Source organism: Amborella trichopoda, chromosome 7, assembly GCF_054954075.1.
Source record: "Amborella trichopoda isolate Santa Cruz 75 chromosome 7, AtrichopodaSantaCruz75HAP2 v2.0, whole genome shotgun sequence".
NCBI classification, from domain to species: Eukaryota; Viridiplantae; Streptophyta; class Magnoliopsida; order Amborellales; family Amborellaceae; genus Amborella; species Amborella trichopoda.
This window is the reverse complement of record NC_142342.1, coordinates 9,917,947-9,940,289: the sequence shown is the minus strand read 5'-3', so window position 1 is coordinate 9,940,289 and position 22,343 is coordinate 9,917,947. Positions and strand designations below refer to the sequence as shown.

The 22,343-nt window shown below is 38.1% G+C and overlaps 1 protein-coding gene across 1 annotated transcript; it reads right to left on the bottom strand.

The window, feature by feature from the left end:
- Positions 1 to 2,390: 2,390 nt before the first annotated feature.
- Positions 2,391 to 21,299, bottom strand: GRXC5 (Glutaredoxin family protein). The gene is made up of 5 exons (XM_006854261.4): positions 20,953 to 21,299; positions 20,714 to 20,787; positions 11,058 to 11,132; positions 3,818 to 3,844; positions 2,391 to 2,687 (listed from the first exon to the last, which is right to left on the bottom strand). Exons 1-5 carry the CDS (start codon positions 21,243 to 21,245, stop codon positions 2,596 to 2,598), a joined length of 561 nt encoding a protein of 186 aa, XP_006854323.2. The 5' UTR covers positions 21,246 to 21,299; the 3' UTR covers positions 2,391 to 2,595.
- Between the last annotated feature and the right edge of the window lie 1,044 nt (positions 21,300 to 22,343).

Sequence of the window (22,343 nt, the reverse complement as noted above, 5' to 3'; positions counted from 1 at the left end):
ATATTCAAAATGACCTGATAGTCTCTCTCTTTTTATTGTCTTCTTTTCCTTCTTCTTTCCTCCCTCCCTCTCTCTCAGTCCTGTTTCTCCAACTCCAACATGTCTTCCTCTCTCTCTCTCTCTGCCCCAAACCAACTCTCTCTTTCTTTTCTCTCCCCCAAACCCTCTCTCCCTCCCCCTCCCCCTCCCCCTCCCTCTCGCTCTCTCTCGCTCTCCCTCTCCCTCTCCCTCTCCATGTTTCATTATGATTTCTCTCCCTTCAAACTTGGATATAAACTTAGTTGCAACATAGCAGTCACCACAACTTCTCAAATTTTGTATAATTCTTAGTGTTCACAAGAAGTGCTGATTAGCTCAAAGGCAGTAGCCATGTTCTCATATGCGCGTAAATATTGTACTCTTTCTCATCTTCCTCCACATCTTGCAACACAAACCTTGTGTCTGGAATCTCTCTTATCTTCAAATTTAGAATCTATTTTCTCTTATATCAGATCCATCGTGGGGTGAGAATTCCCAACTATGAAGCAATGCACCCTCCTCTTCACGTATATCCAACTATAACCAGGGGGCTTCTTCACTTCTCTTTCCTTCATTAAACACCGTATATTTGTTGCATTTTCTCATAGACCAACCGCTGAGTATATATTAGCCAAACGTATATAATTCCCTGAATTTTCAGGCTAAGCTCAAAGAGATACTCAGTTGTTTTTTGGGCAAGCTCAGGGTTTCCATGGATTCTACAAGCCCCCAAAACAGATCCACAAACTGCGGCAGTGGACTCCATAGGCATTCGAGATACGAATTCCATGGATTCTGCTCAAATGGGCTGAGCGTGCTAAGAGATCAACCATGCAAGCATATTGCTCTATAGATGGTTCAATGGCATAATCCAATCTCATCATGTCAAAAAACTGGCGACCCTCATCAACTAAACCATGGCTACAAGCTGAAAGCAAATTAGTGAACGTTCAGTGGCTTGGGCAAATCCCAAAACTTTAAAATGGTAAAAGAGATTAACATCATGGCATTCCAAAAAACCAAGTCCCAGGCATAATATCGAAGATCGTCCTTGCTTTCATTATTGACCCACATCTTGAATACATATATATAAGAGCATTCCAACAAAAGCTAGTCCGTAAATCAATGCGTACCTGGTGTATCTCTCTCCCCTGTCTCAAAGCTGCAAATCTTAAACCAGGGACTATGAGAGAGAGAGGAGGGTTAGGGGAGAGGCGAGAGAGACGGTCTAGGGGAGGGAAAGAGAGAGATAGAGGTTGGAGTTGAAGAAACAGAAGGACCATAGGGCCATTTGGATACTTGAAAATACATTTTCAGATATGTTTTTCACTGGAGATGGCACATTTGTGTGGAGTTCGTTCCTCATTTCAAATCAAAAATAAAGAAATCTCTATCATTATTTTTACCCTCCGAAATTAATTTCCTGCCAAATATCCCCGAAATTAATTAACTTCCTGTCAAATATCCCCGTTATGGAGGCATCCACTTTATAAAAGCCAATTAATTCCACAAAAGATACGCCACCAAATAAGAGAGAGAAACTATCACAAATTTTATGTTTTTGAGAGAAAAGATATCTTAAAATTTTAGAGAAAAACTATTTCTAATTTTAGACAGAGAAACTATAGAAAAAATTTTCAGAGAAATTATCTCAATGTTTTTATAAAGAGAAACTTTTTCAAAATTTAAGTTTTAAGAGGAGAAAATATCTTAAAATTTTAGAGAAAAAAACTATATCAAATTTTAGAGAGAAGTATCTAAAAATCTTTTAAAAAGAGAAACTATCTCAAATTTTAAGCTTTTAGGATTTGAAAATTTTTAGAGAGAAATTATCTCAATTTTTTAGAGAGAGAAACCATCTCAAATTTTTTAGAGAGAAAATATTTGATTTTTAGAGAGAAACTATCTCAAATTTTTTAGAGAGAGAAACTACCTCAAATTTTAAGTTTTATAGAGCGAAGATACATGAAAATTTTGATAGAGAAACTATCTCAAAATTTTTAGAGAAAGAGATTATTTAAAAATTTAAATTTTAGCGCAACAAAATATCTTAAAATTTTAGAGAAAAAACTATATCACATTTTAGAGAGAGAGTACCTAAGTTTTAGAGAGAGAACTTATCTCAAATTGTTTTCAAAGAGAAACTATTTCAAATTTTACGTTTTAGAGAGAAAATACTTAAAAAAATTTTGAGAGAGAATCTCAAAATTTTTAAAGAGATGAATTATCTCAAATTTTAAATTTTATAGTGAGAAAGTACCTGAAAAATTTTAGAGATAGAAACTATCTCAAATTTTAAGTTATTTGCATTTCATTCCTCAAAGAAATTCAAAAGAAGGAAATCCAAGGCGGCGGCTGAAAACAAACACAAATTTAAGAAAAACAAGTCATATCTTCAGTCCATTAATCATTCACAAACACAACTAACAAATTATGAGCGCTAGTGCCAAACTGCCAATAAATATGTTTAAAGATTTCATATACACCTAGTATCTTTAGATCAGAGTATTTACAGTGAGAAAGTTGCATGAAATCTCTCGGGTATGGCTTGCCATGCATCTCCTTGTTTCATACACCCTACCCTCCAAGTTGTGAGCTCTGAATGTTCTTAACACCAGCTTCTGACAGTAAAGTGGCAAGCTCTCCTTTTCGGTACAATCTCACAGTATCTGCGCTTGATACGTAAAGTTAAAATGTAGGTCCATATTGCAAAGAAAGTTTAATATATCAAATAACCAGTTCAAGAATTGGGTTCTGAGGTTCCTCTCACAATAGATGCTTGGGAAAAAGGATGCTCAACCCCCTTTGGCAGGCTTTCATTCCTGTACACGGACTGCAAAAACCTCGTGGAACCCCCTAAACTTTCAATAATATACTAGGATAGTAAACCTTTTACTATTTAATTACTGTTTTAACCCTATTTTTCATTTTATTCTCACATTTAACCCCTGTCCCAAAAAGCATCCTCAAACGCATAACCCGTTGAGACCTCTCTCTCTACCCTTCCCCCTCTTTATCTCTACCTACCCATCAACAAGTCGTCTCTCTCCCCCCTCCCCACCCCCCTCCCTCTATGTATGAAATCCTATGCCCTATGCCTCTCTTTCTTCTCCCGTCCCTCTCCCTCATCTCAAACCTTCTACGACGCCCCAATCCCCCAGTGGGCCCCTTTCCCATCCTCCATACATACTCTCTCTACCTTTCCTAATTATCTCTCTCTATCCCATTCTTCAGGCTCTCTCTCTCCTTGAATCATTAGAGAGAGGCGTAATTAGTAGGCCAGGCAATGGACTGGGCACCCGTCCCAACCCAGCCCTTGTTTTTTATTGTTGTTTCTTTTATTCTTTCTTCATTTGTTTTTGGCCTGACCGGGCCCAGCTTGGTCCTAATAGGGCGAGGGCCAGCCTTAAGGGGGCAGGGGCAGGCCCAAGGCCAAGGTTGGCCTGGCCAAAGCCCGGCCCACTTGCTACCCTTAGTGACTGGTTGGGTACTTAGAGAGAGCGAGGGGAGGGCAGACAGAAACAGAGGTTTATGGGGTTGTAACCCATATCTCAAAAAAAACACAAGGCGGGGGTTTAATGTCCTATAATTAAAAGTTCAAGAGGTGGGGAGGGAGGGGGGACTGGGGGAGGAAGGGGGGAGTATATAGGTTTTCTGTGGCTCAGAGAGTATAGGTTTTCTGTGGACCTGAGCGTGTACTCGGGATGAAAATCTACCAAAGGGGGATGAGCATCCTTTTCCCTAGATTTTTTTATGAGAAAAGAAATTGTCAAGTACTAGAATAACAACTGAAACATACCAGTGCAACCGCCAATGTGCTTGCCACCTGCTTGGGGATAGAAACGAATATTAAAATGCTGTGATATGAAACAGTTAAAAATAAAAAAGCCTTGAAGTGATTTTATGTTCCTCTACAACTCTTGGAAACACAGATTAAATGCAAACACAGAAAGATAGGTAGAACAGAAAGCCCTATCACATAAATTATTTTCCAGTTAACTCACTTTGATCTTTGAAATAACTCATGATAATGCATATTTCTCCAATGAATATTGGACTGAAATCTAGCAACACCATTTTTCTGTACATCCCTTTTTTTTAAGCTGTTAGCTGTTATTTTTCTGGACATCCTTGTAAATATGTAATGTTAATGTTACCCCATTATTGAAGTTGTAGATGAGATTAATTTAGAATATGGAACTGTCTTATGCTGCTATGATTATATTATTGTCCTTAGACTCAGTCTGACAGTATAAGAGACATGGAATTAGTGTTTTAAAATGCGGCCGCATCATGCGGGATGCACCCGAATCCGCATCAGAAACAGGCGTATATGCGCTTTTAACAGATGCAACCGCATATGCGCCGCATCGTAGCCGCATCCCGCATAGGCTGCATCGCACCGCATCCCACAGCTACAGTGTCCATCGAATTTTTATTCTGTTTTGCCCCTCGGGGAGGAGCAAAATAGTCTTTTTGACCATCCAAATGTTCAGGAAACTGTTTGGGGGGGTATTAGGGGCCCTAAATGAAGATTTTCAGCCACTTTTGTGGCTTTTTTTGTGTCAAATCTAGGTAAAAAGAAATTTAGGCGGAATTTTTTTTTTCATCGAAATCTTCAATTTGGCGGTTGTTTGATACTTGGATGTTCATTGGATGCCTTTGATTGTTGATTTGAAGATGTTAGGGTGAATTTGTGATAAAAAATCGGGGTTTTCAGAGGTCGTAAAGAAATCGAGCAGTACTTCACAGTTTTTTCCTTCTTGTATAATATTACTATTATACATATTTTTGGGGCAATGTCTTCTTTCCAATCTTCTAATAATAAGGATCTAGCTTGGAAATATGCTAAACTAAAAAATCCCAAAGATAAAAATTGTGTGGTATGCTCGCTCTGTGGAAATACTTATATGGGTGGATAACTGGATACAGAATCTTCGACAGCTAATAGTTTTGAAGTTAATCATTAAACTAAAATACCTACTATCACATATATCACCTTCCTTTTTTTTTTTATGCATTAACTTATTTTTAAAAAAAAATTAGAATTTTTTTACATTTATTGACCTCATCATTGCGATGCACCCGAATCCGGGCCGCATCGAGCCGCATCGAGCATCCCCCCACTGCATCAGGGCCGCATCCCGCATTTTAAAACACTGCATAGAATCTTTCCAAAACCTAAGTTTTTGGAACCTTCCCTTTGAAATATCTTGAGACAGACATCAGTCATTTCCATGCCAAAATCTTGAGTTAACTAGGGAACATTCATGAACAATTGGAGACCTAACTCTTGGTTATGATCTTAAATACCTCACCCTGAAACAAGTTTTTTATGCAAGATACTAGATCAGTCAGTGCTTAGATTGGCTACATGTGGACTTCTTGGATCATGGTTAACGTCTGCCATAGGGTCAACCTATCACTTATGATTTTCGGGGAAGATTGTGGTCCTCAAGATTCCTTTTTTTTTTAATTATCTGAACGATGTTTAATAGGATGATCTTAAATATATATTTTTTTCATTTACAAGCATGGCATGCTTGCAAATTGTTGGCAAATGTGAACATTTTTTTTTTCTTCCTCTTTTGGGGACACCTTTTTGCTACTCGGTTACTATCTAGTGACCTGGCAAGTTACCAAGTCCCTTGATACAATCTCAAAGGTATCAACACCCCGAATTCTGAGGGCACAAATTTAATCTCCCCCAAGAACCGTTCTTTCTTCTTCTCTTCCTTTCCATCTTCCTTCCTCTCATGAGCAAATAGATAACACACCAAATTCTGGTTTTGTTCTTCCCCTCTTGACATTTTGTCTCCCTATGTTGTTCATATTCTCTCTTCTTCTAGGGTTTCTAGCATCCAAAGAAGGGATTTATGTATAATAAAAAAAAGCTTAAAACCCCCTTTTGCTGCCATAAACCCTTTGTAAAATGGAGCTTCATGGGTTTTGTAATGGGTGTTTTTTTTCTTTTTGTGAATAAACCTGAAAATAATTCATTAGCTATGTAAACCACATGTTGGAGGGCAACTCATCATCATCATCAGAGCCTTTTCCCAACTATTTGAGGTGGCTACACGAGTTTTAGTCCGCCATTATGCTCTATCAAGGGCCATACCCTCAGTGAGGTCATAAGTCACTATATTTTTTCTCACTACTTCCAACCATGTCTTTTTGGGCCTACTTCTTGTCCTTTTTGAGCCTTCAACTTGAATCAACTTGCACATCCTAATGTATTGGGTCTGCATTGCATATGGCGAACCCACCTAAGTCTACTTTCTCTCATCTTATCACCTAATGGAGCCACACCTAAGTTCTCCCAAATGTATTCATTTTGAATTCTATCCATTCTTGTCTTGCTACTCATCCATCTCAACATCTTCATCTTAACTACACTCATTCCTATGGGTATGTTGTTTCTTGACCACCCAACATTCTGCCCCATAAAGCAAAGCTAGTCTCACAGGTGCCTATAGAACTTCCCTTCAATTTCATTACTATGCGGCAATCACATAAAACTCTAGTTGTACATCTCTACCTCACCCACTCGGCTCTAATTCTATGAGTGACATCTTCCTCAATGTCTCGGCAGCAGACTCGGACCCTGATTGGTCTAAGTTAGTTGGCGCACAGCTGCCCAAAGAGATCAAAAAACCCAAAAGAAGTTGGGAAAAACAATTAAAAATCGTAACAAGAGAAAAAGGGAAGAATATAAAATAGTACATACAATATGGATTAAATGATTTCAAAGTCGAAAAAAATGAAATTTACCAAAGAAAATTCAACAACTATGAATTTAAATTGAAAAATAAATTTCACCCAAAATTTCAAGGTTGATGCGCCAATCTTCGTGCTCCTTGCGAATCAATGCTTCTATTCCTTGTCAAATCTTCCTTCAACAGCCCCGATCAAAACCACAAAACTAGATTTGGTTTTGAGTTTGGAGCTAGTCAATATTAGCACTACTAAATATTCCTCATGGTAATTTCTCATGTACATAAGGGTATAAGAGTAAATTGTTCTTGACCCTAATCTCACATATATCAACGAATATGGGACTCCACATCCATTAAGTGGAATGGCCCAGCCACCATGTCTTCCACGCCACTCTTCCTCCTCTCCTTCTCTTCTTCTTATCTCCTTGATAAAATTCCACATGGTATCAAAGCAAGAGAAGATAAGAAATATGTAATCCTGGTAATCTTCTAAATTCTTCCTCAAACCCTAGTATCTTGTCTCTGCATTCTTCTTCTTCTTTTCCAAGCCAAGGCAAGATCTCATCGCCTTTTTTCTTGAAACCCTAATCTTAACCTCTTGTCCCTCTTCTTCATCTTTCTCACTCAATCCAACTTGAAGTTCATCTACTACTTAACAACCTAATATCATCTCCTGCCAAACTCATATCTCCTCTCTTAATCGATTTCCCTCCTCTCTGCTCAAACCGTACTGGATCTATTCAAATTCTTTTCTTTCTCCAAAAGTAATAATAATAATTTTCTCTTAAACGCAAATCTGATTTCAAAAAACAGCAACCCAAGAATATTTTTCTATCATATAAATCTTTCATTTACAAGTCCTAAGGCCACATGGAGCTCTTCTTTGTTTGTAAAAATGGGAAAAGTGTTTCGGTCTTGAGATTTCATACCACACCTTCCTTCCAGAGAAAGGGCCTACCTTTATTTTTATATACGGGAAACGCCATCTCAGCCATGAGATTTAATACTAAAAGGTGATGAATATCACTTTGATCTACCTTTCCTAAACCCTAGATTCTCTCCCCCTTCAACCCTAAAAACAAATCTTCTTCTCTCTCTCCTTTTAATTCTTTTATCTCCTCTCTTTTCTTATTCAAATCCTACAAACTGATCTCTTCTTTAATTCGTCCTAATTCTATCTTTTCTCCATTATCTACCATCCACACACAAAAATATATAATAAAAGGAAAACTCCTTGAATCTCCTTATCGAGTTCCATCACGGCTAGATCATCTTCTTCCTTCATCCTTCTCCACATCATCAAAGTTAACTCCACAAACTTTCTTGCATGGAAATGTTAAATATCTCCAATTCATTTGTAGTCAAAATCTCAGGGGTCATCCTAATGGCACTCGAGAATTTATTCAAAATGGAGCAAACAATGAAGGGAATCGAAAACATGTTGCAACCTGCACAAGCATGCACCACATGGAATACTTTGAACCAAACCCTAGTTTCTTGGATCACTGCCACCCTATCTCAATAAATTTATCTCCACATTCCCTAAAATATAGGGTAAAAGACATTCTTCACTCTCTGTACTCGCAAGCATCTAATGCACGTATTCCTCAATCTGAATGGTGTCACAGCAAGTCAACCAACATACTTCATCCACCACGGATTTCCTGAACAAGATTAAGGCCTTGTCTGATCAACTAGTAGCCATTGAAGATCCTGTTTCGAATCATGACAAAGTTATGCATACACTTACTGGTTTGGGTTAGGAAAACAGGACCTTTGTGGCCTTGATTATGACACAGACCCTCACAAACCTTTGTTGAATTGTGCCCTTTACTTCTACAACAAGAGTTCATGTACGTCTCAACAATGCAAGTTAAAAGAACCAGGCAACAATGATAGACATGATGTCTTTACTGTCTCCAAATCCCCTGCCACGGACATCATTGAGGTCAGTTTGGTTGTGGTCACAGAAGAGGAAGAAACAACTTCAATAATCCTCGTTACAACGCCAATGCTAATTGATGGTCTCTTAAAGCCAAGTCCTCGATAGATAAAACCACAACACAACATATAGGGGCAATCGACACTACTAAATGTTTGGTCCTTGTGTGTAATATTCACTATTCTTACATCTAATATTTTTGTAATGATCCCCAATGTATGCATAAGGGTATATGGGTATGCTTAACCCTAACACTTATATATAATCAACGGCTCTCTACATCTTATTCTCCTCTCTTTATATTGGCTGATTCTGTGCATGGAGGTGTATGTGTGTTGCTCTAAACCCTAACACTCATATATATCAAGAGTAAATTGACTAGAATAAACCAGGCACCTGGTCTTCCACACCCGTTCTTCTCCACTCCTTCGATAAGGTTTCATAATCAGTCCAGGCTCTTGAAAATTTGGGATGAATGGTAAATCCAATACTAAAAATCTCATAAATCCGAGTTCTATTGTGCACTTCGTGGAAAAAAAAAAAAAAAAAGAGCCTATAATTGGATGGAGACCCGAAAATACAAATTTCATCAAAGGTCAACCAACCATTATGAAGAAATTGCAACTTATTAAGGCAGGGCTAAACGTAGGTATTTTGATCTCTCAAATCCACAGAATTTGAAGGTCTTTGCTCAAATCTTATCTAGCCTTATGGTAACAAAAAAGGTATTTCCACCCATTTGAAAATGAACATGCATGGTACACTTATTCCCTCAGGCAAAAAAGCTACTTTGGCAGATTTTTTTCAGTATGAAATTTTGCAGTCCACTTTAAAATCACCAAATGAGTATTTTGAAGAGTCACAAAATTGGATTTTGAACCCTCCCCTCTTTTTTCTTCTTTCCCTTCTCTTTTCTTTTCTATTATTTGTTTAGTTGATATACGAGCACCCAGTCTGTAGGATGCCATAAAACACCTCACCTCTCGGGAGCATTTTTTGTAACTATACTGTTCTAGTAGTACATTGTCACCTTCTTCAAAAACCCAAATTGGCTTCTGAATTTCTAAGACTTAGACATGACCATCCGAAAATAGGACATACCAAAAATAGGATGGTCTCCATGCAATCTTAGGATGTGATTTTTTAAGTCAGCATGTTTGAACTGTTCTTTTTTCTCTTTTTTGAAGGTGATTCCCTAGGTTGAGGAGGTTATATCCCGAAAATTTATGGTCCTAAAAATCACTTCTAGATATGGTTTTATCAGAGGTTGTGACCGGAAAATATGCTCCCATGGGGGCATATGATCTTTTAGCTTTTACTATACAAAATACATAATTTCCCTTTTCTCAAGGTTACTTAGTCACAGTAAATAAAGAGCAAAAAAAAAAACGACAAATATAGTTATATTATAAAGGTTGGTAGGGAAGAATCACACCTAAATTTAGTGAATTATAAGATTGCTATGGGACTAAATCCTTCACGGGCATGTACTTCACCCTAAAATTTGGAAGATATGTCAAGGAGCCAAGGTAGTGTAAAGGTTATTATTCTTTTTAGAAAGATCATTTAAAAATGAATTCAGTAAATAAAAAGAGGGAATGCTATCCACACCCACAAGTTTTCCATGGACATTAAGTCAGCTCACTGCTTGACAAGTGGTCACCTAGCTGGTAACTATCTCTCTGCCTCAACTAATTAATAGCTCAATTTCTCGGGGTACGTATATCCCAAATCCTACTGCTTTCTTCTTCCTTCTTTTCTTCTGTATTTTGGCTTCTCTTTCTCTGGAGTAAATAATTAAATTATATTCGAGTCCTTATAGTACCCTACATGCCTTTAAAAGATTTACTACAATACTAGTCTCATGACAAGTGTGCCAATTTGGACAAGAAGTTAAGTTACTGAGATAGAATAGTTATGAGGTCTAGCCCTCCCACGGCCGCCATGTAAGAGAAGTTTGATGCATCCCTTCTACTAGAGGGGCCATGGAGATATTCCACGAGTATGACAATTTTACGTAGTTGTATAGGGGAAAAGAAGATAATTGCAAGTAGTTGTTCATGCCTCATACTTGACTTATTTTGTCAAAAGCTAAATAATTTCTAAAGCAGATTAGAGATTTAACATGATACAGAAGTGGAGATGCAAGACTGTCTTTCCCCCTTTCTATCAATATTCATCCACAATAAATGATCTTCATGATGTTCATTTTTTTTTTTTGAAGGATGATGTTCACTTTTTCATGCTTTGACATACATAAATATCATAGAACAGTTTAATGAAATTTGTTGGGTGCATCTAAGAACTTCTGATATGCAATGATGGCCGTACATCAAAAAGATAACCCATGCACAAAGACGTAATGAAATGTTGATCCTCACCAATAAAAACATTAGGAACTGTGAATTGTCCAGTGAGCCTTTCCAACACTTTTTGCAATTGTGGCCCTTGGGAACCTGAAAGAGAGAGAGAAATGTTTTACAGACCTTTTTTTGCATTTTTTTTCCTTTTCAGGCTCTATGTGACCCGAGAAAGTATAAACCGATAAAAAAAAATTTATTTCTTTTTCTTTATTGTACCACCTACATTACTTACAAGTGCCAAATATAATATATGAATTAATAAAAACACAAAGTATACCAAGGACTCTCACTTGCTTGCCATCAAAACAAATTCTCATTCAAAATATAAATCTGAAAGTTAGTTACATAACACTTTGAATGAATTCAAGAAAGATGAAATAAGACAATACCGCATACCTTGCTTCAAGTTACCCCAAAGGACTTCGTACACCTCATACTAGGTCTCCTCGACTAATGGCACACAGGGTCACATCTAACCTTGTCTTATAACTCGGGAAGCCTAGGCAAAACCTTTTGAAAGCATGACATGGGATAGGGCTTTGACTAAGGCTCAACACAAAAGTAAATCTCAATGCACATAGGCTAGGGCGTGCCACCCTTGTGGCTTGGGTTTGCCCCTTAGGGTTTTTACCTCCTACCAAAATTGAAACCCTAACTAGGAGAGAAAAAATAACAGAGAGAGAGAGTGGAGCGTACCTGCCTATAGGGCTTAAAGAGATAGAGACCAATCCAAGGTGTAGAGAATAGATCCCTCCATAGAGAGTATTTATAGAATAGAGGCTACGGTTTTTGGGGTTTAAGGTTTTGCCATCATTATGAGATTCAATCTTGACCGACCATAGAGACATGTGGGGTGAAGAGATCTCAGCCCTTCATTCCTTAGATCAGCCATCATGATTAAAAAAAAATGAAGTATTATCCCTCAGTTTCCATAACTCTATTCCCATCAAAATTGTGTAGAGAAAATATTATGTTTTTGCAAATCAATTTTCAATCAATCTCTACACTTAATTGAAATCAATCAAATCCATTCCATTTCACTTTCCTTTATTTTTCAAAACAAGGAGGTGGCTTACAACACAAGCCACACAAAATAAGAAAGAGAGGAGAAAGTAGAACGTCCCACTTATGGGAGGCCTTGTGGGCCCCATGCCCCCACTAGTGAGCTCTCTTGTAGTAAGCCCAAATGTCTCAATGGGGCCCCACACCCTAAAATACATTTTAGACTAATAACAGACATTTTATAAAATCATTAAATATTTTATTTTTCTCTCTGAATAAAATAAATTCAGAAAATTGATTTTTTCTTATTTAAAAATCATTTTTCAATAAAATAAAATATCCAAAGAGGTCTAAAAACTATTTTTAATTATCTAAAATATTATTAAACATCTTTTAGAAGATTTGATGGGCATTGCATTCGAAGATTGAGGAATATAATGAATATGCTAAAGACTCCATCCCTTCTAAAAACCATATCTCACTGCATTTTCTCAAACTAACCCAATAGTTCCCATGACCCACAGCCCTTAGTAGGGACTATCAAAGCCAGCCAATAAATAAAGGAGATACAATCCTAGCCCATGAATTACAGGTCCCTCTTTGAGGACAAGTCCATGCCCCATTCTAGCATGATACCACATGGGTCCTTCCCTTTTAGAAACCATATCTCCCTGCTTCTTCTCAAACTAACCCAATAATTCTCATGACCCACAGCCCTTCATAGGGACTATCAAAGCCAACCAATAAATAAGGGAGATACAATCCTAGCCCATGAATTACAAGTCCCTCTTTGAGGATAAGTCCAAGCCCCATTCTAGCATGATACCACATGGGTCCTTCCAACACTGTCCAGTGTTGCAGGGAGTCATCTCTTTAGCACATGTACACAACACAGACCCTCACCCAGAGGGCTGCTTCAGGGATGGATAACTAGTATACATACGTACAATGGTAATGATGACGATTTTGGCCTTTGTCCTCTCCAACCAACCATCACACATAGGGGTCACACTCAATCTCTTGGCCAACCACCCTGAGCACAACTCCGACCTCATTAAGGGATAACCCCACATTGAAAACCCTTATTGGTTGTGCACAAATGCCCATGGTTACGGGTTTTAGACACCAACTTGAGCCATAGCCAGTCAAAGCATTAGCAATGCATGATTGTCCAATTTGGACCACACTCCCACTGGAGCCAACCTATCACTATAAATAAGTTTAGTACATGCTCCCATAAGGCCTTTAAATGGCCACATAACCCCAACAAACTTGTTCTTTAAGTAGGAAATTGTTGAATCAAGGTTTTTTGTCATAACACTTATTGATGAAAAATATGGTAGTAACCGGTTTGATACACCGGATTTTCAAATGGAAGAGTCCCTTACAATTCTAATACCCGATGGATATGAAAACCAAAGAGGGCACATATCCAAGTCCAAAAACAAATGCACATGAATGGTCAAAGCATCAGCCAAGTCATTGGCTGTCGTGCATATTTGAAAGCAAGAAAACCACCAAAGAATCAATGAGTTCAGATTTGCCATACAAATCTTTCACTCTCCAAGTTCCCATGCATGCCCTGCTAGCCCACTTGATAACATTAACAATTAACCACAAAACAGCACATGAAGAAACCTGAGGAGGGCCTAGCTGCAACCTATAGATTCAGCTACTCCACTCAAATTCACAAATTCTTGCCACAGTCTTCAAGTCCTCTCTTAGTCTATAAAATACACAAAAGTCCAAGTGTTACCAAAGGAGCTCCCATAAAAACTAAGCACGTGGATGCCCAAGGCATATCTTTCCCCTTCTCTCATCATCAGATTCACCACGCGAATCCCATTTTAGTATTCGTTATCTGAAACCCTAACCCCCTCATACTTCTTCCTAGCCCAGATTGTAGATATAAAATGAAGCTCAGAATGATGCTTAGATTTATTCAGAAGCTCAATCTTCACATCACTAAGCATTCCATTCTCCAGCTCCATGTAAATTCCCCTCAAAAGCTGTACTGTAGGATATCTGTTTCTGTTCTGAACTCTATCTTGTTGAACCAACACCCAGTTCCCAATTGGAAATATTTTTGTCATATTATCACCATTTGGGTGAGGCATATACACATTCCTTATGCCCATCCTTACGTTATGAACATACGATTTGGAATGGGGAGAAAGGGATAAATTAAAGGGAAGATCCTGTACAGTGCTTTCTTTGAAGAACAGTGGAATCAGCCAATCTAATCCCATGGACTTAGCTTCAGCAAGGGCGTGAACCACATAAACATGTGTTGCGCTTGCGTCGTTTCTTCTCTAGCATCTCTTTTTTTATGATCAGCAAAGGAAAACATACTGTTTCAATTAAAATAAATAATAAAATGATAAAATATTACAATGGGTTCCCCCTTCAAAAGAGACTATTCGCTACTTCTGAAGAAAGAAATGAAGTAATGAAATCAGAGAGTCTAGCACACCAAACTGTACCCTCGGATGCCCTGGCACCATGCTTAGCTAGCTAATCAGCAACATTCCTTGCTTCTTTGTAACATGACAAATGGACAAAAAGAGTCACACAACCACCAATGACAAGTACAAATCAGTGTGTAAAAGCACCATGGAGTATTGAAATTGCCCGTCATAGAACCCACCAAAAACATAGCACCACTCTCAATCTCTATATTGATACAATTTAGTTCCTGAAGCAGCCAAACTCCAAACTCCAAAGCCTTTCAGCTGCATTATTCGAGTCATTCTCTATTGGGGAGGAGAAACCTGCCATGAAACACTCATTGTGATCACGAATGACAGCCCCACAACCACCCCTGCCTGGATTTTCCATGGAAGCACCATCTATGCTCAACTTATGCCCATTGGAGGGGCCAAGCAAAACAAGATGTCCTTGGATTAACAATAATAGCTTTTTTACTCCTTATTTTTGTCATTTCTTTAATATGTTGAACAATACGACGAAAGCTACCTTATTGAGTTAAATACCGCCCTCTAACACACGCATTTTCCTCTCCTGCCGATATACCAAATAGCAATCTAGAAAAAGAAAGTCAAAATCTTCAATGTACCTTTTGAATATCCGTAAACGCTACTCACCAATGGGGAATGACATGCCACCTCAAAGAATAATGGCTTTCAAAGTAGCATGAGAAAATGCAGGCTAGAAAAAGATGGTTAGCTCATTCCTCGTCGACTCGCCTTGATGGGGATTGAAAAACCAAACTAGTTCCTCCAGATTGGAGGAGCTTTGTCATGGGCAGTCTTCCATGAAGATCTAACCATGTAAAGCATCCAGCTTAGGGGTGAGTACGCCTTAGAGGCTTCCTTAAAAACAGGTTGTGCTGATCCCTTGGAATGAATAAGCTCTCAACCATCTTTGAAAGAAAAGACCCCATCAGAAGAATGCAACCAGATTAGCTGATCATCGACCGGTTCAGCAGGGAGGATATAAGACCTAACCCACAAGGTCAGAACAGGTATTGCCCATGTTTGAGGACCACAGAACATGTGTAAGACCTGAGGCTGGAAATGGCAATTTTTATGTTCAAGAAAGCCCCTGAATGCTTTCCAAATCTGAACTAGCTCCAAGCTCCCTATGCAAATCTAGCCAAACAGGCCCCCTAATTGACCTTATGGTAACCATGACACTGCCCAAAAATCAATTTTTTTCCCGTTACCAGCCAGACGCTAACCTCCTTCTCAGCAAGTTAATCCCCTAGATGCCTCTACAAGCATGTGAGCAAATCACCTTAGATCGCACCCGCTTGAAATATTTAGAAAATAAAGATTTAGGGTCAGAAATAATCTGGCAAACTATGATCCCTGCCTCATTGAATTCACTGATCATCCTTACCCTAAGGCCCTCTCCCAGCTTTAAGCATATGATATTCCATCTCATTAAGTGTAGGCCTAGAGTGTCTCTTCTTTCTTTTGCATTGGAATTTTTACAACGAACCAGCATGGGGCAACAAGTCCAAAGGATATAAACCCACTGCTAAGGACTGGTTGTCTGTTATACAGCGCATTTTGGTGAATGCATTGTATCCCAGAAAACCTCAGGAAGAATCTGAATTCCTTTGATAAACTCGCAATGCACCAGTAAAATCCAATAAAGTAATATACATACATCACATTAAATAAAATATTTTTTTACCACTCCCTACAGTAAACAAAAGCAATTCAACTTCTTATTAACGTGACATATCTCGAAATAGCAAGTTAGCAATTAAAGATAAATATACTAATGGAGAATCAAACCATATTTAATAGCTAGCCATGAAAAATGAATAAATAAAATAACCCACAAAGAAGCATATTCCCAATGGCCAAGTGCAAGGTGATACTGGTTTATTACACCTTTTTTGTTCTACATATGAGTAGGATATGGGAGCTCGGCAAGTTGTTTTTCAGAGGCTCAGAGACATGTAAAGCACAAAAATATTGCACCTAATGGGGTTTGTTCTAGATGGACCTCATAAAAGAATAGGATTCAGTCTGACAGACAGTGTTAGTGGTTAGTTTAAAGAAAGTGGGTGGGCATGAGTATGAGGGGATAGAAGGTACAAAGCGAAACAGTGAGAGACTCATTATGATTTGCTGACAAAATAAAATAAATATTAAAGTATTGCAAGACTCCTTATAACTCTAGAAGAATGATAACTGATCTCTAAAAGAAGATAACTGGCAACTGCGCCATAGCTCCTATGACTCCTTACAGCCCTTACACTAGTAAGGCTGTTCTTGAAGCCTAAGCCCTTGCAGAGGAAGTGCAGGCCACCACTCTTTCTTCCCTGTCCTTGAGTCCCAAGACACACAGCGTATCGGAATGTATATTACTAAGAAACAGTTTGCTTCAGAAAGACAACCAAGAAAACAACAGTCTCAAAGACTATGCATATCAAATACATAACAAGGTCTCCATAATGCCTGGACTTAAAAGTTCTAAAATATTGAATTTTAAGGTCCTGCTCTATGGAGTTATCGGCCTATAATTACAGACAAATATGCGCACAGCCACAATGTCTAAACAGAAATACATAACACGGTCTCCATAATGCCTGGAGTTAAAGTTCTAAAATATTGAATTTTAAGGTCCTGATCTATGGAGTTATCGGCCTATACTTACAGACAAATAGGCAGACAGCCACAAGGTCTAATTCTATTTACCACAGGGAAACAAATAATTTATCCAATTTAGCAAGTAAGTTTGAAATTTCCAACATAACTAAGAGACAGTAAGTCAGCCTATAGAGAAGTGAGCTCTTAGTGCTTTCTGTTGGGTGCCTCTGGCATTAAAATCCTTCTTATCATGAAATGTGAAATGGTGAAAAAGCAAGGGCAAGGGTACAATGATCCAAGAGAACTGGCTCTACAGAGATGCAGTCAGGGTTGCAGGTGCCATAACATAACACCTAGTTAAATTCTCACCAGGTCCCAAATATTCAACCCAAAAAAAAAAGCAAATAAAAAAAAAAATGACACATTCACTTCGGGTTGAAATTTTTGTTGATCAACATTGACCCATGCATGGCAACTTTCGGCATTGGCAAATGACAAGCATCAACTGGAATCCCACACATCCATAAAGCAGAGAAAATTTGAATGGTACAAATCACATAAAAATACAAAATATTTTGCGACATCAGATTAACTGCACCCTCTTTAACTAAAAAACCTGGACTTTGTGGGGCTAAAAACAAAGATAAATCCTACTTTCAACTATCAAATTATGTTAGAAACCAGTAGACTTGCCCATGAACTAGGAGACGGACCATCGAGGCATGCTACAAAGAGTCGACCAATCACTAATTGTCAACTCATAATTTAGTGAAACTCAAGAGAACAACATTATGCAGGAGAAATTTACAATTTTAACAGCCTAAAAATTAAGCATACCATCTAAGGAAGTTTGAAAGGAAGAAGACAAGAAATAGCTGACATGAAAACTTTGTTTATCATTAAAAAAGCAATGGAAAGATTTTGTTATATTACCCTGAAAGATGCCAATGACATTAACCAGAGGAACCAGAGTTTCAATAATCCAACTGAAGTTAAATATATAACACCAGCACTGGGAAAACAACCATGGCGAGAGAGGTATTAACATGGTCTTCAAACAAGCTCAGCTGGGTTAAGTATCGCTTAGCTCATGAGGCAATTTACGAATTATAGAAAATTGTAGTGAAAAATCATCCATTACAAATTTTCCATCTATTGTCCATTGTTGGAGTGTACTCTATGGTATTGACAATGTTGAAGGGATTGTTTGTGTATACGTAGATAGCTTCAAAGGTCTTAATAAGCATTGCATCAAGAGATGCAACATCAATCCTTGATAGTACAGAATCTAGGACAAAAGAGAACAAGTTACAAAGCCAGGAATCCATTAGGTAACACCTTGATGTTGGTAGATTGAGATGGTCTGCCCACGATAGGCAACAGTAAGAGCAAGAACAGGAAGGAAATCATAAAGCAGTGGCGACAGTGATAACAATGGACAACTGAAGTAATGGTGATGCTAGCAGCAATGATGAAAATGATGGCCATGGTGGTAAGATGATGATGACAAGGAGGTGAAAGGCGGAATGTATTAAACTGGGTCACAAAGGATGCGCACAAGCTACAACAAGTTGTACTGATAATCCAAGAACAGTGAGGATCACAAGATTCATGACAGTAGAGCAGAGACCATGACCACCATGGTGATCCCCAAATGGACCACAATGGCTACTACGTTTAAATTTTCATTTCTTTCCTTTGAAGTCACACATTGTAAACTTAAGCAATTTCATAACTCCTATTTCTTCTAACTTAATTCTTCAAACCTATAGACTTGGGTAGCTTTTAATTGCAATTTGTATATTTACATCTATGTGTGTTGAAGATACTAAACTTTTTAGAATTTGAGTTTCATTTTTCTTTTTTGCACTGCTTTGTGCAGTTAGTCACATCAAGATATGATACTCAAAACAATCAAATATAATACATGAAGTTATTATGAGTTTTCATATTGTTCAAGTAAAAGGGTTTTTTTTCTTTTACAGGTTATTTCTTATTTACTTCTGTTATATTTTAGAAATAACAAATTATTCATCAACTACCCCAATCAACTCAACTAAAAAATTCCCGGATCTCTATACCACGTCTCTCATAGAGAGTGAAGCAGAATGGAGCCTAGTATCATGCACACATCCAGAATAAAACAAATGCAGGAGCAAATCAACACCAGAAAGCAAAGCAACCAGGACTTTCAGTTTAAGACACAAATCAAGCTACAAACAAAAAGAATAGAATTTATCAATTTTATCGACAAACAAATAAATATATCATGGTACACTAAAGACAACCAGGTAGATTAAAAAGGCAAAAGGGCCCCATAAACCCCACAACAAAGGCAATGAAAAAGCAATCAAGTCAATGATTGCAATTGACATCACCAAGATTCCATTCAACAGCTATCAGCCATGAGCCACAAAGCAACAGCTGCAACACCAACAGTCTATAAATTTACTTGGACCAGTGTGAAACTAACACGAACAGTATTACCATGAAGCAGACTAGTAGCCAACTATGATTGCATCAAAAAGACCAAATTAACAAAGTAGCAAATCGAAAATATAACAAGACCATAAGCCAGACAATAAATGTATGCTATCAGGATAGTGAAGCCCTCCACTTTTGACACTCTAACCTTAATGTTGTGAACAAGTTCCCCTGAGAAAAAAAGTCTTTCTCGACAAATTGGAGGACCAGATATAAGCACAGATTCAATATATGACTATGCAATTTTATTACTCCAAGTTAGTCAACAGATCATGATTTCCTTATAATTAGCGACATGACATGTGTGAATTGCCCAATTCATCATATTCAAATTTAAGTATCTAACTCAATCCACATTGACATTAATGATGATGATGAACCGCCAGGCAACAAGGGATGGTCACGATGATCATCATCATGTTCGTAATGAGGATAATAATCATGATGGAGACATGATGAAATCAGGAAAATAACTCTCTTTTTTCTAGTGGAAGTGAAATAGCAGGTATCATAAGCAGTGTTCGCAAAGTCGGCCAGTCCAACTCGGAAGCGAGCGGTCAAACCAGAACCGGGCACTGGCTAATCCGGTTTTGGCATGGTCCGGTCGGGTACTTTTTAAAAAATAAAAATATATAAAAAAATCCCAAAAAAGAAGGGATATGTTTCTAATGTGTTATTGAATTTTTTTATCATTTTGACAAAGCTTGGAAAGTGTTTTGACCATGAATACTTACTTTTACATTTTTTTTCTTCTTTTTTGGATTATTTTTAAAATACCCTGGGCACAAATCTATTTTTTAAATCCATTTTTCAATTACTTTTCAACTTCATTTGGATGTGATTTATTTAATTATGCTTTAAATATGCTTTTCATATTTTGGTGGATTTTAAAAAAAAAATTAACACGTTTTGGACCTGCTGGGACCTGCCCGGTGAGGCCAGGTGCACCGGCCGGTTTACCGGTTACTCAGACCAGGCCCTTGGCCAGTTTCCAAGCCCGGTTCGATTTGTTGAACACTGATCATAAGAATCTGAAAGAGGAAAGAAACGCACTTAATCCTTCACTCATGAAATGTAATTTGCTAAAACAAAACAAGAACCAGGCATACAAGCACGACTTACCCAACTCATCTAACTCGATAACCAGTGGTTCCACTCCAAGCCTCTTGAACAGAGACTTCACCTCCATAGAGTACCTTCAAATCTCACATAACAAGACCAATTAGAGCCCCAAAACAAGAGAGAGAGAGAGAGAGAGGAACTGGTATGCACACGACAAACCCAAAACGAAGAAACAGAAAGGCATAGAGAGAGACCCCCAAAAGAAGACAGAGAGAGAGAGAGTAAATTCATGTACTCACGAGCACCAAGTCTTGGAGTAAATGACAATGGGGTTCTCGACCACTGTTCGCTTGACGCTCTCCTCTAGCCTCGACCCAAACGAAGCCGCCATAGCCATCGGAACCACCCTGCAACTGTCTCTTTCTCCCCCACCATGGCTATAGAGAGAATGTGAGTTTGAGATAGACCGGTGGCAAATTGGGAGCGAATGAGAGAGAAAGGAAGACGAGGCAGGGAAAAGATAGCACTTGGCGTTCTTGTATGTTCTGCAGAGAGTGCTGCTCACCCCCATCAAGTGAGAGCACTCTGCCATCTCTCTCTCTCCTCCCTCTGATTCTCTTTCTCCTCCCTCTGATTCTCTCTCTCTCCTCCCTCTGATTCTCTCTCTCTATGATTTGTAGCAATCCGGTTTCCTGAATTATAGAATGTGATAACTTCGTGATTCCCGTTGGAGATAGAAGATGAACGGGCCAATTGTCGTGGAGCCGCTGCGCACACCGACAGCTTTAAAGCGGGGGAGAGTGGGAAACGCACGTTTTTTGAGAGGCAAAAAGATTTTATATTGACGCAGGAGTCAACTGTTCATTTAATACCTCAGTTGAAACCTTTATACGAGACCAGGACGTGACCTTTCGACTAACCTCAGCAAAAAAATAATTTCCTAATTTATGAAGTGAAAACATTTCTTCCTCCCTAGGAAGGATGATATCCATTTCCTCCATTTGGCAAAACATACGTTATGGATACTTTTGGTATCTCAAATGACCTAATCCACCTACTATTGGTGGCCCAAACATCTAGCATATAGACCTTTAGATCACTAAAAGAAAAACTATGGGAAAGTATATATGACATCATTTACTTTTGGTACAAGGTAGTCACAACTAATCTTGAATATTGGATGTGAAATTGGTGGTTGTATTTATTTCATTGACCAATCGAAAATTCAAAAGAAATTTTTTCGAAATACGTAACACATACAAACTATCATATTTCACATTGGATGGTTATAAATAATTGTGACCTTCATAAACAAAAAGAAAATGGCCTCATTGTATACAATCCCAAAAACTATTGCATCACAAAGACGCCACTAGATCTAAGGGGCCATTTGGATACCTGGAGAAGTTTGTCATGGGATGAGGCTTCTCCTAGAATTGGGTTATCTTGGAATTGGTCTGTCTTTGGGATAAGGGTGTTTGATGTTTGGATAGCACCCGATAAGAAACATGGAATATGCCCGTCTACTGTTTGTATTGTCTGGAAGATGTGAATCTATGGATATTCAGTTGCAATTTTTATAGTATTACCCTACATTTAATTCTATAGTGATTAACTTCTCCAATTGGTTCCAAACTTCAATATTATTTCTTAACTAAGATGAAATCCTTTTTTTTTTTTCATTCCTTTA

What these genes read in the sequence shown, in the direction of transcription:
- GRXC5 (XM_006854261.4), bottom strand. Translation starts at nt 21,245, where the DNA reads ATGGCAGAGTGCTCTCACTTGATGGGGGTGAGCAGCACTCTCTGCAGA. An exon ending in TATCGAGTTAGATGAGTTGG is followed by an intron (nt 11,133 to 20,713) that starts GTAAGTCGTGCT and finishes TCTCTCTTTCAG; the next exon opens with GTTCCCAAGGGCCACAATTG. An exon ending in GCACATTGGCGGTTGCACTG is followed by an intron (nt 2,688 to 3,817) that starts GTATGTTTCAGT and finishes TATCAAGCGCAG; the next exon opens with ATACTGTGAGATTGTACCGA.